The sequence below is a fragment of the Lutjanus erythropterus genome, chromosome 6 (assembly GCF_056507025.1).
Source record: "Lutjanus erythropterus isolate fLutEry1 chromosome 6, fLutEry1.hap2, whole genome shotgun sequence".
In the NCBI taxonomy this organism is placed as follows: domain Eukaryota; kingdom Metazoa; phylum Chordata; class Actinopteri; order Lutjaniformes; family Lutjanidae; genus Lutjanus; species Lutjanus erythropterus.
In genome coordinates this window covers 12,275,742-12,290,781 of record NC_139322.1, presented here as the reverse complement: position 1 = coordinate 12,290,781, position 15,040 = coordinate 12,275,742, and the positions used below count along the sequence as shown (strand labels likewise).

Here is a 15,040-nt window from a genome sequence, read left to right as displayed (position 1 = left end):
GTGAAACCTGATGTGTACTGCAATTTGTGCTCATATAAAATGAGTTTTCCTGTTGAACTAAAGTGCCTCTGCTTTCCTTTAATTTCTTTTATAAAATGAAATAAAATAAATAAAATAAAGTAGCCGGTCAGCCCCTATCCATGTGCAAATGATTGGTATAAATTGTCTTTGGCAATGAATGTTTGTATTTTGTATGTGTGATTGCAAAATAAAAACAATGCAGCAATCAGCAGCAGTTCTTTTATAAAATAAAATAAAACAATCAGCCTGAAATATCATAGCAGATATAATCATAGACCTTTCACATTGGCTGGACAAAAGACACAATTTGAAGACGTTACTTTGGAAAATTCTGATGAGCATTTTTAGACACTTTTTAGACCAAATGATTCTGGCAAATAAATTGATAATGACAACAATCATTACTTTCAGCCCAACTATAAAGATGTAAGTGATATGAGAAGGATGAAAGGGAGAGTGTTATATTTACCTGAGGTAGGACACTATTGGAAGACTGCGTAGTGGCTTTCTCATCTAAGGAGACAGAAAACATAGGAGTTAGGACACAGAGGATGAAAGATTTCCTTGGTCCATTCAGAGTTCAGTTACTCAACATATCCTCAGAGTTTCAGACAGTGCATTGCCAGGTCTGATTGTCAGGAGAGACATTATGCAGAGAGAAAGTCAAAGTGATGTATAATAAAACCATGTATTATGCATGCCGACATATCGGCTACAAGTCAGACACACTTTAGATTAATCTCCCTCACAGCACTGGGTGAGCAGAAATGATAAAGCAGTTTTAAAACAGATGGAAAATGAATCGTTTTACATTTCCGTTCAACCCAAGGGTGGAAGCAAAACAGTAAAGAATCCCCTTTTTTCAAACACCATCATTTATCCACGCAGAGGAGGGCATGATGACATCAGCGATTAAACTCCAGCCCTTCAGCTCAGTGAGGTTTTCTAATGGTGCCAGCGAAGCTGACTAAGCTGGAAGGCCTGTGGGGATGGTTTTAAAACATCTACATCAACAGCTAGGGATCCAAATGGCCTCCTAATTTAATCCCATTTAATCCAATTACATGCAGTGCCATTCATCAGCCACAACTACAGGAGGGTCTGCACACAGACATGGCACGGGTTGACCATGTGTGCGCAGGCTCTACTGCTGGTTAGGAGTGGAATGTATTCAGACTGCTTGGACAGCATCAGTGGAGTTTTAAAAAGTAAATGGAAAGTGACCCCAGCTCTTCATCAACTCTGCCATAATCCTGTCAGTGAGTGGTAAAGTGAGGGTATGTAGTTTAGCCAGAGCATCTCTTACAGGGAAATTTGGCAATTTTCATGTGGATGTCTAGTCAGTTTTGATGGCAGATGTGGTCAACTGAAGCAATAATTTCCTCAATTGACCGAAAAAGCTGAGTCCTCCTGCTGCAAAATCTGTTGTTGCGGTGATATCAAAGTGATGTTACTGGTGTTAAGGAAGAAATGCAGACTATTTCTCTGAGTCTCCACCTTGAATGGGGCTTTTTCATTGTCACTTTTGGCTGCGCCACATCAAAACATGCCGCGCTGATTTGCATTTCAATGGCCACTTCTGTCACACCAGGCTGAGCCAAGTCACGCCTGAGATGGACCTTCTGTAGAGTAGGCCAAAGCAAGGCCCACCTGCTTCCAAACGGGCCACGGTGCTGTCTCGCTGATTGGACGGTGAACCCCCCCCCCCCCCTCCCCCCTTCTCCACCTCACGCAAGCAAGTGCTGACTCAACTTGTGTGTGCAGGAGAGCAGAGAGAAAGACATTTCTATAGTGCCTGTGATTTATGTTCAGATCTTAGTTAGAAGTTAATCTCTGTGGTTTGTGTTTGTACTCATGTATCTGCCATATTTCACTTTCTCGTGTTCACCATGAGCAAGGTAGCAGTAGTATCAAGTTCCTGGTTTCACTGTTTCATAATAAAAGCTTTTAAATAACAAAATACCAAGAGACTTTTATTGTTAAGAATTTAAGGAAACAATGTGTTAATTCACCGCTTTACAGCTGCTCAACTCAAGCTTCATCACAGTGTCTTCAGTTACAAGACACACCTTCAAGTGAGTAACTCTGTTGTGATAGAAATGCAAATCCCTGCCGTGTTGGGCTGACATGCTGAGTCAGACCGAGTCAAGCCAAGTCAGCACACGTACAGAAAACGGGTATAAGTAGCCAAGGGGTGTGCCAGATGAGGATTTTGTCATCTAATACTATGTTTTGGCCAACAATGTAATATCTTTCAGCTAAGGTGGTGACATGCTACAACACTACCATCGGCCTTATACCAAGAGCTTCTCTGTACAAATATGTGTTGTATTAAACCCATATATCCAAAATCAACTGAAGCTCCTCCAGTTTATTCTTTTGTTCATCTTCATCACGATAGTTTAAGATTTTGCAGAGAATCCATGACAGAAACACCAAATTAGCAAAAATATATCCCAATATTAGTGACGGCTCCTTGACAATCTTTAATAAAACAGAGACTTTTATTGATGTATTTATTTTTGTTGTATTTGTATTTTAGTTCCTGCTTTCTGTGTGTTTGTCTTGTTTTGTTTTTCTCACTCGGGTGCAGTTGGGTGGATTGTGGGTACTTCTAGTTGGATTGGTGGGTTTGGCTTTCTTAAGAGATTATTCACAGGCTTAGAATATGTACATTATGTTTTATATGCTTGTAAATCTGTGCAAAAGTATCAGGCATGTGCATCAGAAGCTCACGCACAATGCATCCTGGTACACACTACCAGCACGCCTCTGCAAGCAGAAGAACTCAGCTTCCCTGGATGATATAGTGACACATGAAAAGTGCCAAATTTTCTATTTAAAAACAGAGAAATCTAAACAGAGAAATAAGTTTTCATATAACTACTAAAGCAAAGATTTACCTTTATTGGATTTAGACTCCTGGCTGGGCGGTGGGACTTTGGTCTGTGCAGTTAGCAACAACTCATATGTGTGGTCCTCCTCCTCCTCCACTGGTTCGCCTCTCTCATCAATACTGCTGTTAGTGTACAGGGCCTGCAGAGAAAGACACAAAGGGAGCAGAGACAAGGAGAAAGTAAATGGAAAGAAGGTGAAAAGACAACGTAATGCACAGATGAGCTGGAATGACCTACTATTACTTAAAGAGAAATGTGTATAGATGTGTTGAAGGTAATCCCAAACAAATAGGGTGCAGCATATCACCAGAGTAACTGCTGCAGATGACGTGTGTTCTACAGTGTTTTAACAAGGCATTTCAGCTGGTCTTAGTTCAGTAAAATAAACCTGAATTCAGATGTATTGTATATTAGCTGGTTAGCATGCTAACTTCAGTCGATATCTCTGCAACACAATACACAGACATCTGTGACAATTGTGAGCATTATTTCTGTTATCTTTACATTCTGTTGATAATGTTGGTCCACTTTTTCAGTGTTTTAAAGTAAAATTCTGGCCATATCTTACACACGCTTTCCACATAGCTGGTTATATTTTAGGATATAAATATCTCCTTCAGCAGTCTAAAACGGAAAACCAGAGAATTCTTTGGTATAAACTATAGAGGAACTTCCTTAATGTCACTTCAGAAATGCCTCCTCCACGGTCAGACACAGTTGGGGCCAGGCGTGCTCTCTGATTTTGTCTTCGTTCCTTTTCCTCTTCACTTCTTTCACGCCCCCGCTACCCTCAGATGAATATTTATTAAGAAGTCGTTTGATATGAGCAGCGGCCGTGAAGAGAACAGTCTAGCCGGGGTTGTGACTTAAAAGCACCGACAGATAATCATTTTCCAACAGTCCCTGTGACACTATTAACAAACCTCTCAGAACTTCTAAAGGCAGTCGCACTGCCCTGATTCGCACATGTACCACACTAAAAACGGTGTGGGAGTCTGCGGTGCTAGATGACAAGATGATCTCACCTCTTCGTCATGACCAGGACCAGGATGTGATGAGTGGACCAGGCGATCTTTCTGTAAATGATCAGGAATATAACATGATAAATATACAGTTGCTAATCAATCTATCATTAATACATTACAAGAATTAAGTTAAGAAATGTACCACATTCTGTACCACAAGAAGTGTAATGCTGGAGGGGTCTGAAGCCCATTCATGTGAATAGAGGATCACTATCACCCTCTAGTGGGAGGTCTGCATTTCATCTTCTATAAAACCCTGTGACAAGCCTGTGTGTGTGTGTGTGTGTGTGTGTGTGTGTGTGAGAGAGAGAGAGAGAGAGAGAGAGGGAGAGAGAGAGAGAGAGAGAGAGAGAGAGAGAGAGAGAGAGTGGGGTTCATTTCAACTACTGCTGACCTTGCCAGCTTCGCTATCCGGCCGTCCAGAGTCCCTGTCGGAGGACTTGCCGCTGGTGAGGCTGTCCAGAGAGTGGCAAGAGGTGGCTTCAAATAGAGCCTCGTATGGGCTCTCCTCCTCGGGCCCCGGGGCCAGCCCCGAGATTAACTCGCTCACCTTCTCCAGGTCACCTACAACACAGGTCAAAGTGCACAAAAAGTAGGTTTTATACTGTAGTTGTTACTGTTTCTATTTTTTCTAGTTGCTTGTAGTTGTTTTTATGCTGGTATCACCTTAATGTCTATTTTTCTACCATGTAAAATTCCTTTATTCACATTTCAAAGTGCTCTGCACACAAACAGACAAAGTTCTTATCTGAACAAATAAAAAAATAACTCTGCTGCAATTTTTACTTTGTGTTTCCTGTTTTGACTGCTAACTGGGTATAGTTCAAACTTTTCTAACATCTGGTAATTCTTACCCTTTTTCCGTGGGCTGGGACTCTCCTGAGGCGGAGGGATTGGTGGAGGGGGAAGGTCAATGTCAGGGGGTTTTCCAGTCATGTGACCTGCAGCAGACAAACAGGAGATTGTATCAGAGGTGGTGGATGTGAAATCAAGAGGACACTTCCCATCACAGTTCTCTTTTCGTCCTCACCTAGGATGAGCGCAACGATCTCTCTGCTCTTCTGGGAGGGCATGTCCTTGACAGTGTCCAGCGCCGTCAGGCCCTTCTGGTCAACAATATTCACATCGATACCTGAAAAATGATGGACAACAGTGTTATGTACGGTACTATACTTTATGTATAGTCTTGGCTATTGGCTTTTTTGGAGGTCATCATTGATGATGGAGGAAATAGGCTTAAGTATTTAATTCCTTTGTATCTGAATGATATTTGTTTGTGTCTATGAAGGTCATGGGACTCCTGAGCAGCAGGGGGGCGGGGTTGGGATGAATGGAGAGGTTGTACTTCTTGTTTTGCTGATGTCCGTTTGTTGTTTTTATGTATATTTTGGTGTTTTTGTGCTCTTATCTTTTTACATCGCCTTGTAGGGCTGCAACTAACAATTATTTTCATTATTGAACATTAATAGTCATTAATAGCCTATAAAATGTTAAAAATTGTGAAAACATTTATCATATTTTCCCAGAGCCTAAATCGAGGTCTTCAGGTTGCTTCTTTTGTTCAACCAACAATCTGAAACCCCAAGACTTAACATTCATAAATGAAATGCAGCAAATCATTCCATTGAAGAAGGCGGAACCAGTAAGTTGTTGAAATTTGTACTTTTTTGGTCTTTTGTTTGCACCTTAAAATCCTTTAACCGCTGTTGCTGTTCGAGCACTTGTAAGTTTACAGCGGGGGTCTAGGAGAAACTGACTTTGATTCATCAATTAATTGTTGCAGCTTCAATGCCTTTGTTCATCATATCAGGGTCAGAGGGAAGAAAACAAGGAAAACTGTTTTGTTATTTTTTTTTGCCTTGTGTTACCTTGTGTCACTTTTGTGACTGTGAGGTATAAACAATAAACAAATAGTCACAAAAATAAATAAATTGTGTTATGTGTGGACTTTTGCTAATAGCAGCAAGTGTTTCAAACATAACTTGTGTGGCACTGAGCTCTGACCTGCACTGAGAAGTTTCTGCACCACGTCCGCCTTCCCAAACAAGGCCGCTTCATGGAGGGCGCTGCCTTTCTCCGTCTGAGCAGAAGAAGAAAGCAGAAGCATAAAGAGAGAGTTGAAACAAACACTGATGCATGACAAAAATATGACTGTTATGTTAGATTAAAGCACGTTTGTTTCCTTCTACTATTGCCAGATGAATCAGACTGAGTTAAACCTGCAGCAGTCCACTTCCAGCATCCACATAAGATAAACAGTGTATGGCGACTGGCAGATTTATGCCCACCACCCGGTCCACTTCTCTACTGACAATTATGTGGTTGAGGAATCAAAGCATTTTCCAGCTCACAGGGCCATGCTAATTGAAACCTGCAGGATGCAAGGCCTGAAGGACACTGGATAGACTCCACATCCTCGATTCAGAGGAAAGGAGGACAAAGTGAAGGAAAGAGCATCTCCAGACAGATGGATGGCACAGTTTGGTACAGACTCAGAGCCCATAGGGCCCACCAGGGGGAGCAGACCCAACTCTGCTTTGATACCACAGCAGTCCCTTTGCAAACTGGGAGCTTAAGAGTTTTACATTTAATCTCATAGCTTTAGTGGGAAGTAGAGAGAGGAAATGCTGCAAGAACAGATTAAGTTACCCAACATGATTTGGGCCATGACAGCATATTAAGAAACACTTGCAAACCGAAGCTTTTAAAGGGTAACTTTGGTATTTTATAACCTGGACCCTATTTTCACAGATTTATGCATCTATGTGACCAGTGGGGACAATATTGCTTTTTTTTTTAATTGGACAAGTATTGAGTGAGACTGCTGCAGCTGTCAGCTGTGAAAGGGGCTGCAATGTAACCCTTATGGGTAATTGCAAACTGTGAAAGAAAGTCGACTAAAGGTGCTTGTTTTTGCTACTGACCGGCTCAGATTGTTATTCTAAGTGTCTGACAACTTTATGAAAAGGATCCCTACATAGACAGACCTTTTTGTTAGAGTAAGATCCTTTTTGTTTAACTATAAACAGCTGATTTATTGCTTTCCTCAAAGCCTCCAAACTCCATTTACAGAAGCAGTAATTTTATCATTGTCATCTTCATTCCAACTTGACCGAAACAAAATAAAACGTAACAAAACCACATTGGTTTGTCTTTCCATGGTTCCAACACTCATAAACTCTGGCTGTTTGGTCTAAATAAACCCTTACTTTATTGTGTTAGATGTGAAATAGATGTGAGAAATTCTCTCTCTTGCTGTTCTCCTGATATTTTCACACCTAACTGATGAATCAAATCAGAGTTGGTGATTGTTGCAACCACAGAAGGAACCAAAATGTTTTTGATGAGTTTTCTTTTGTTTCTGTCTACATTGAGTCAAAATGACTGTTTCTGTAAATGGAGTCTGGAAGCTTTGCCAAGACTGATAATCAGCGGTTTCTGCTTGAACAAAACATATCTTAAACATATCCAGAATGTTTCTCATTTCAATCTGAGCCTGTCAGTGGAAAAAGCAAACACACTTGAGTGGACCTAATTCAACAGTGCACACACAACCCTTCCTAAGTCCCAAACCTTTTTGTCCTGTGTTCCAAGGATTGGTTATCTTTCTCTTTTCCCGTTTCCTAGACATGCACTGTGCTAGGCTCACATGTTGAAAGAAAACCAAATTTTGAAGATGGCTAAAGCGGCATTTATAGGACTGTTAGTTAGCTGATGTTAGCACAAGCTAGATTAGCCAGCTTTGTGCTACATTCTGATGTAGCTAACTAATGATTGCAGGTACAGTGGGTCTATCTGCAGGAACGCAGTACTACAAGACACTCAAAACAGTCACAGTTAGGCTATATTTTCCCAGCAAAATTACATGGTTGGGTTAAGGAACAACAATTACTTAAGTGGATTTAGGAAAAGAACAAGGTGTGGGTTCAAATAAGTATGATAATCTAGGATGTTATCTCTGGTGATGTGTCCTGTAAGATGAAGATGAAGATGATATAGCCGGACCCTTCTCAACAACTGATTAGCATTGCTTGGTAGCTGGCTTCAGACCAAAACGTTAACTAGCTAGCTAACAATTGATGTAAATTAGCTATTTTAGGAGGTTAAACTCACTTAACATGTTTTCTTTTCTTTTCAACATAGACAAGCCTAGAACATAGCATATCTGAGTACAGGAAACAGGAAAGGAGAAAGCTGACCAAGGTTCCAAAAAGGGTGGGACTTAGGAAGGGTCAATCATCCATAATGATTATATTGCAGCCTGTTTTGTAGCTGATGGCTGCTGGACCAGTTTTAAAAAAATATTGTCCCCAAAACACCAGAAAAAGAGTCCAAGCTAAAGGACACCCAAGTTTACAAACAAGTAGATAAAAACACACCTCGTAGTTGATGTCCATGCCAGCATCCAGCAGCACCTCCACCACAGACAGATGTCCGTTCCGAGAGGCCAGATGCAGTGGTGTGTGTTTCTTGGTGTTGCAGCTTAGCAGGTTGGGGTGAGCACTGAGCAGCAGCTTGACCACCTCCAGGCGGCCATACAGCGCGGCAAGGTCCAGCGGAGTCTCAAACTTGTTGTTCCTCATGGTGGGATCCGTCAGCTCCTCCAACAGCAGCCGCACCACCCCGGAGTGGCCATACTGGGCAGCACAGTGCAGCGGCGTCTCGTTGTCATTGTTCTGTTGGGGGGGGCGGCGAATTAAGGGGTGAGAGGCAGCACAGGCACATACACACAGGAAATAAAGTGACAAGAAGATATAATAAAGAAGATAAGTAGAGAAGGGACATGGTCTGAGTCAGGTACGTTAATTAGTAAGAAAAGGTGACTCAGTTAGTCAACGTGAGGTTAAACCAATCAGTGCATAGAGCCTGCCACATTAGCAGATGAAAAGGTCATGAAAAAGCACCAACCAGGATGAAGCACAGAGTGAGGCCTGGGGGAATATCTGGCAGAGTGGGGAGGGGGTGTGCCTGACTGGCAGAGCTGCATGGACTAATGAGGACAGGTGTTGGGGATGGCACTGAGCGCCAGGGGCAGCGGGGGGCTCGCAGAGGGGCAGAGGCACCGAGACAGGTGGGGAATTAGCAGAGACATGGACCACTTGGACAAGAGGTCAGAACGTCTGTGACTTTGTAAAGTAACAAAGAGTGAGACCTGGCTCATTAATTTGGTCCTGTCAAGACGGACTGTCACATCTATGAGGCACTATTGTTTCTGCTCACACACCAGAGTCACCAAAGGCAACGATCATCATGGGAGTTTTAGACATCAGACAATTGAGGGGAAGAGAAAGAGTGTTGCATTTCCACATACACCACATTCTGACTGAAAGAGAAGTAGCAGTATGTATTTTCATGAAGATAAACTGAAGAATGCTTTTTTTAACCCTTTTAGGTCACATTGCTGATCATATTATGCATCTTTGTAACAACACATGCCAAAACAAAAAGCAAAAGTTCAATTTCTTTGCATTCTCATATCAAAATTCAATCATATTTTCTTCCTGTTAAACAAAATATGATGCCTGCCTATATGGGCTTAAACCAACCAGTTTCAACCAATAGTATCATGACATCCATACATTAATCAATCTTAAACTTTTAGCAGCACAGAGCTAAGATTCATTAGTTAGCGAGCTAGCAACAGCATGGCATGTTGGGTTGTGACACACCCACTTTTCAACATCCAAAACATAATCCTTCCAATGTCATGTCCTGCCTGCCATCTCCCCTTTTGTACAAGAGAAACACAGAAATCTCCATTGTAAAAATAACTTAAAAAAAAAATGTTTAAAGTCATTCAGATGCAGCTGTGTATGCAAGCAACTGGCATCTAAATCCAAACTGCAAATAACCAACACAGCACGCAGCCAGTGCAAAACAGATGGGACACAACGGGTAAACATTGGTCATTGCTACTGGTGAATGTTATCTTATTTGTCTATAGACTGATGGCAGTCAACAACGCAAATACAGGTCTATATTGATGTTTGTTTGATAAATCACAGCATTCCTAATAAACAGAGCTGCTGATTGATTTTTCTGTCAATTCTTACTGTTAATTATCGTCTAAATTAATCAACTATTTGTTGCAGCACTATACAAGTACAACTTATATGCCAATCTAATACTAAGAAGTCTGGCTAATTGCCTGACAGTAATGTAAACTCAATATTTCTTCTTAGACTCACTGGAATTGAGAAAAATAGTGAGAAGAGGACTCTGTAAAGATTAAAATAGAAATTCTGTCAACAGTAAATGATGTACTTCATGCTCACACTATGGTAAATTTAGTCTTCACAAAAGTGACAACAATGTCATCTTTGCAGCCTATCATTTGGCCATTTGTGTTCAAAAATCCTCACTGTGGAGCAACAAGCTAACAGACAAAGAGGCAAACAGCAATTAAAACCAGTAATTACAATGTGAACTCAGTAAGCTGTGTTTATTGGATCTAATGACTCGCATGCAGCAACAAGATCGATGTCTAACAGACCTGAGAACCTCCGGCACTGCTGCTGATGTGACGGCCTGTAACACGAACGACCAGCAGGGGGCAAAGCCTGCAATCCAGAGGCTGAACGGAGAGGATGGCGTGGGAATAACTCTCCTGACGAACTCAAACTACTAACACACAGTGACAACGTGGATACTAGTCATAATTAAGAATGTGCCAGACTACGGGGGAACCATAGTAGAAAAAAATAGCAAAGTGTGAGTGTGGCAGAGCAGAAAAGAGCCCTACAATCACTGTTGTCAGTCTCTCAAGGTGTGACAGAATTGCAAACGTGTGATTCTTGGCAATCTGCAAACAAATCCTGCACAACCCTCTGGTTCTTTGGCTCTATTCACATATTGTGCTTGGATGGGTGCGGCAGCTATTGTGGAGCCACATGCTCTGAGAGGCAGTCATTCCAGACACACAGAGCCACCTACAAAGGCCTGACAGCTGGCATGAAGAAGCCCCCACATGGACACGCTTGATGCCCGTTTGGGCGACTCCCAGGGGAACGTGCCAGCTGTGCCACTGAAGACAGGTCAGGATACTACGTGGAGTGGGGCAACAGGGCAGTTTTAGACAGGTGTCAGTCGCCCCTTCAGTCACAATTTTAAAAAAGACCTGGCGCCAGATGGGATCAGCAGGTATCTCCTTCATTGTTGGAGGGAAAGAGTGGGATTGAGAGGGGAATAGAGAGTGAGTATTGTACTACAGAGGCAAAACAGGTCACAGCTTGAGCAGAGAGAGGAGGAGGTGGAGCTTAGAGAAACAAAACGACACCTGCCTATCAAAAGAGGGAGCACAGAGGCTGGTTGAGAGAAAACACTGGTCTTAAATGAACAAAAAAGGCCTTTCTCTGAGATGCAAACCACAGCGACCTCAGTTTTCGCTGCCTGGGTGGTTTCATCGGTTGGATTTGGGATTTGCGCTGTGTTTCTGCTTTCAGCGGTATTCTCTCTGTGGCTCAAAACAAACTCACATGTAGTCGCCGAGAAATGGCCGGCCGGACCGCACACGAAAAGAGCATGCCGTCTTTCATCTGTAACGCACCATCAAGCATTTGACACAGCTTCTTAGAGAGATTTACTCCGAGTATTTACATGACTTCAGCAGGCAAACATACATGCTGTGATTACATCAGCATGACTCACTTCCTCAAACATGCAGGTTTGCTGCTTCGCTAGTAATCTGAGTAAATCTAGCACACACTGATTTACACAAAAACAACAGGACTTTTTTTGTAAACAATAAAACGTGAAACATTTTCTTACAGTACAAAACAGGAGTGCAACATAAGACACCTAGTGAACTTGTTACCTTGAACCCAGTGTTTATGATCATATTAAGACTAAGTGTCTCTCCTGCCAGTGTGGTGGTCAGTGCTCTATAGCTATGTGTCAGCCAGCATCTGATCGCATTAAACATGGCTGACCAGACACCTGACTCACTGATAGGAAATAAACAGCTATGAAACATCAAGCCCTGCCGCCCTGCCTCCTTTGATGCAAGCTATACTACACATTTTATTCACACTCCCATTGCCCACCAAACCACTCCTACCATCCATGATTAGACTGTGGTTTGTCTTTTGATTTTACTTTTGTAACTATACTTTGTTTTGGAAAACATAATCTGCTCATCCACACTTTATAAATGTCAAATTTACTGGAGACAGACCAGGAGCATCTTTAGATTATGGAGTTTAGCAAGTTTTATTCTTTATTTCTGTGACCTACGTGTGGAACATAGTATTTGTGAAATATTCCTGTGTGCTCAGGACGAACTGGACGAATGTGAGTCCAATCTGGATGAATGAGTCCATCTGAGTTTGGGTGTTTTTTTGGGTTGATTTTTCAGCCGATTTTTATCATGTTATTTTGCTAATTTAACGGTCTGAACAAGTCAATGCTCTGGGATGCACTCTCATTCTGCGTAACAGTACACACATTGCCAGGGGTCATCACCAACTGCTAGACCAAAAACAAAACTTACCTGCTAGCAGTGTCGGGGAGAAACTAATTAGATGTATCTGTTGTAGACTGTAATCTGTTACAGTAACTAAGAAAATATATGTAATTCCATTACAGTTAATGATCAAAATGTTGGTGATTAGAAAGGGGTCATATCTGAATATTCTTTTTGAATTGCCTGGCAGAGATCTGCACTCTATTCAGTGACCTCTTCAACTTTTGTTTCTGTCTGTCAAATCTGAATTAAAGTGTTTTACAATGTCTTTAGTTCAGTAAAAAAGAGAAACTTGAATTCAGAAATTGTACCATTAGAAGGAAATAGGTGCATGAATATTTCCTTTCTTGACATTTTGTAAGTTAATACATAGAGAACTTGTGGTTCACAATCTCTCAGCTGAAACAGACACACACACACACACACACACACACCTGCATGAACCCTACTGTGTGCACATTTGATCTGACATGTTTTTGGGCAATATACCATATTCACGTGCTTGCACATACACCTAACCACTAGATAAGTCTGAACAAAGTTTGTCTGAATTATACCGTACATAAGATGTCTGTATGTTCTGCATATAAAATGCCACTACTATGTAACTTCAGTGTCACCATGTCAGCACCAATAACCAGGAAAAATATTCAGTGTAGTGCCTGCAATTGCCAGACTTTATTAAATGAAAACCATAGTAAAATCATACTGATGGATGTAGAAACCACAACTTGGAAAACAACAGCTTAAAAATCGATCTAGTGTACAGCTGCATGCACAGGAGTTGCATGTTTTGATATCCATATGTAAGTCTATGAGACAAAAACATTCTGTTATTGAAGTGATTAAAACACGGAGTAAACATGGCACAAGGGGAACTAAAAATGGGTAGCCTGGTTTGAAACTAATTTTAGGAGACGGAAAGCCCTGCAGCAAAATAAAATTCCCATTTCAAACATTATTCAGTCAGTGTGACACTTTTATATTCTGTGAGAGAGAGAGAGACCCAGTGAGTTCCAGCAGGAAACCTCACACTATAACAGAACAGGATCAGCCTCATCTCCACTGTACTACCACGGCCCACGTGAGCAGTCAAACAATCATGTACTAACAAGACAGAGATCTGTAGGCTATTACACAAAATGGCACCAATGACTAGCAGCCACGCTGGGAAAGAGATTAGAATTCATACGGCACAGCCAAGACTTCCTGGACAGTACATGTTTTTATGAAAATCCTGTCTTTACTGTGCTGCAGACGGCATAAAACCTCATCCTGATTTAGACCTCTGCACATGTCAAACAAGCAGAGATTAAGATCTGCCCTGGTGTCTGCTACTGATTGATAAACCCAGCCCTAACCAGGAACATCTGGAGATTACCCTCTTTTGTGTTTTCATGCTGCAGAATATTCTGTGAGGAGGCAGGGGAGGTAAAGAGGAGCAGCCGTGACAGTGAGAACGGATGATGTTATGATTCTCACAACCTGGGGCTGGGAGATGGTAACGCGCTTCGACTGGCGACCTCAGTCACGTGACGCCCGGGCTGGCAGCAGAGCCAGGCAGGGGTTACGTCACCATGGCCCCTGGTAGTGGTGGTAGTAGTAGTGGTGGGTGGTGGTGGTGGAGGGGTGGGCTGAGCAGCTGTTGCAGCTAGTGTGCCAAAGGGCTGCCCATGCTCGCTACACGCCTGCCTCCACTGTCACAATCTGAAATACAGCCTGTTTTTGCACATTTATACAAATCATAGATCTCTCACACACATGCACAAAACTGTATCTCTGGTATTTTTAATGTTTAAGAGTGTCAAATAATGGAAATTCACTATCCAGCTTTCAGCTACACAATCTTTAGCATTTATAAGCACTAATTTATAATTTTATAAGCACATAATAAACATAATTTGATATCATGATATGAGACTAGATATTGTTTTAGATTTTGGATACTGTTATGTAAGAGATTATGTACAATAATGTACGTTCAGGATGATTCAAGACTGCACTACCTTGTCTGGGTTTATTTCACAAAAATGATCTGCTTACTGTACATTATCCCAGTATCCCACCCGGTTACTTAAGAAAAAATTGCGATATTTGAGTTCAGGTCAGACAAAACAAGCAATCTAAAGGACATCCTGTTGTGTTCTGGGAAACTGTGGAAATTCTGTTTTTTTATAGAAAAACTAATCAACTAATCTGTCAATGTCCCTGTAAATCCTCATCCAAATTCCCAAAGTGTTGTTCCCTTAAATGCACAGTTACAATGATATAAAGGTTGACTCCAATAGTGGATTTTTATTTGAACTCTGTTACGCACTCCAGAGTAAACAGGCCTTGCAGTCATGTAATGAGATGAATGTTTCACTGGCTTCCTGCCACAGATGGTAATTCTCTGTTCAGTGGACTTTTTCTCCCCTTTTACAGGAAAGATTAGTTTTCCCCTTCATATTCCACTTGATTAAATGGGATACACTTTCCAAACACAGCTAAGCCAGAATCCTTAAAGATCTTAGATACCATCTCTGCCCCTCCAGTAACAAATGGCTCCAACTGCCATCGCAGACACACCCTGAAATTTGCAAATGTGAATGCATGACAATGGAGAAATCCCGATCCTCGTGTTAAATAACAACACG

The 15,040-nt window shown here is 41.6% G+C and overlaps 1 protein-coding gene across 2 annotated transcripts in view; it reads right to left on the bottom strand.

Moving 5' to 3' along the window:
- anks1aa (ankyrin repeat and sterile alpha motif domain containing 1Aa) overlaps positions 1-15,040 on the bottom strand; it is a 91,973-nt gene that overhangs the window by 52,975 nt on the left and 23,958 nt on the right. For both annotated transcript variants that reach the window (XM_084720635.1, XM_084720636.1), the window contains exons 5-12: positions 8,323-8,619; positions 5,948-6,023; positions 4,974-5,075; positions 4,798-4,884; positions 4,338-4,507; positions 3,944-3,994; positions 2,925-3,057; positions 491-534 (exon numbers count right to left, since the gene is read on the bottom strand). In XM_084720635.1, the coding sequence (XP_084576761.1) occupies positions 491-534; positions 2,925-3,057; positions 3,944-3,994; positions 4,338-4,507; positions 4,798-4,884; positions 4,974-5,075; positions 5,948-6,023; positions 8,323-8,619 (960 nt within the window). The remainder of the gene's footprint in view (positions 1-490; positions 535-2,924; positions 3,058-3,943; positions 3,995-4,337; positions 4,508-4,797; positions 4,885-4,973; positions 5,076-5,947; positions 6,024-8,322; positions 8,620-15,040) is intronic.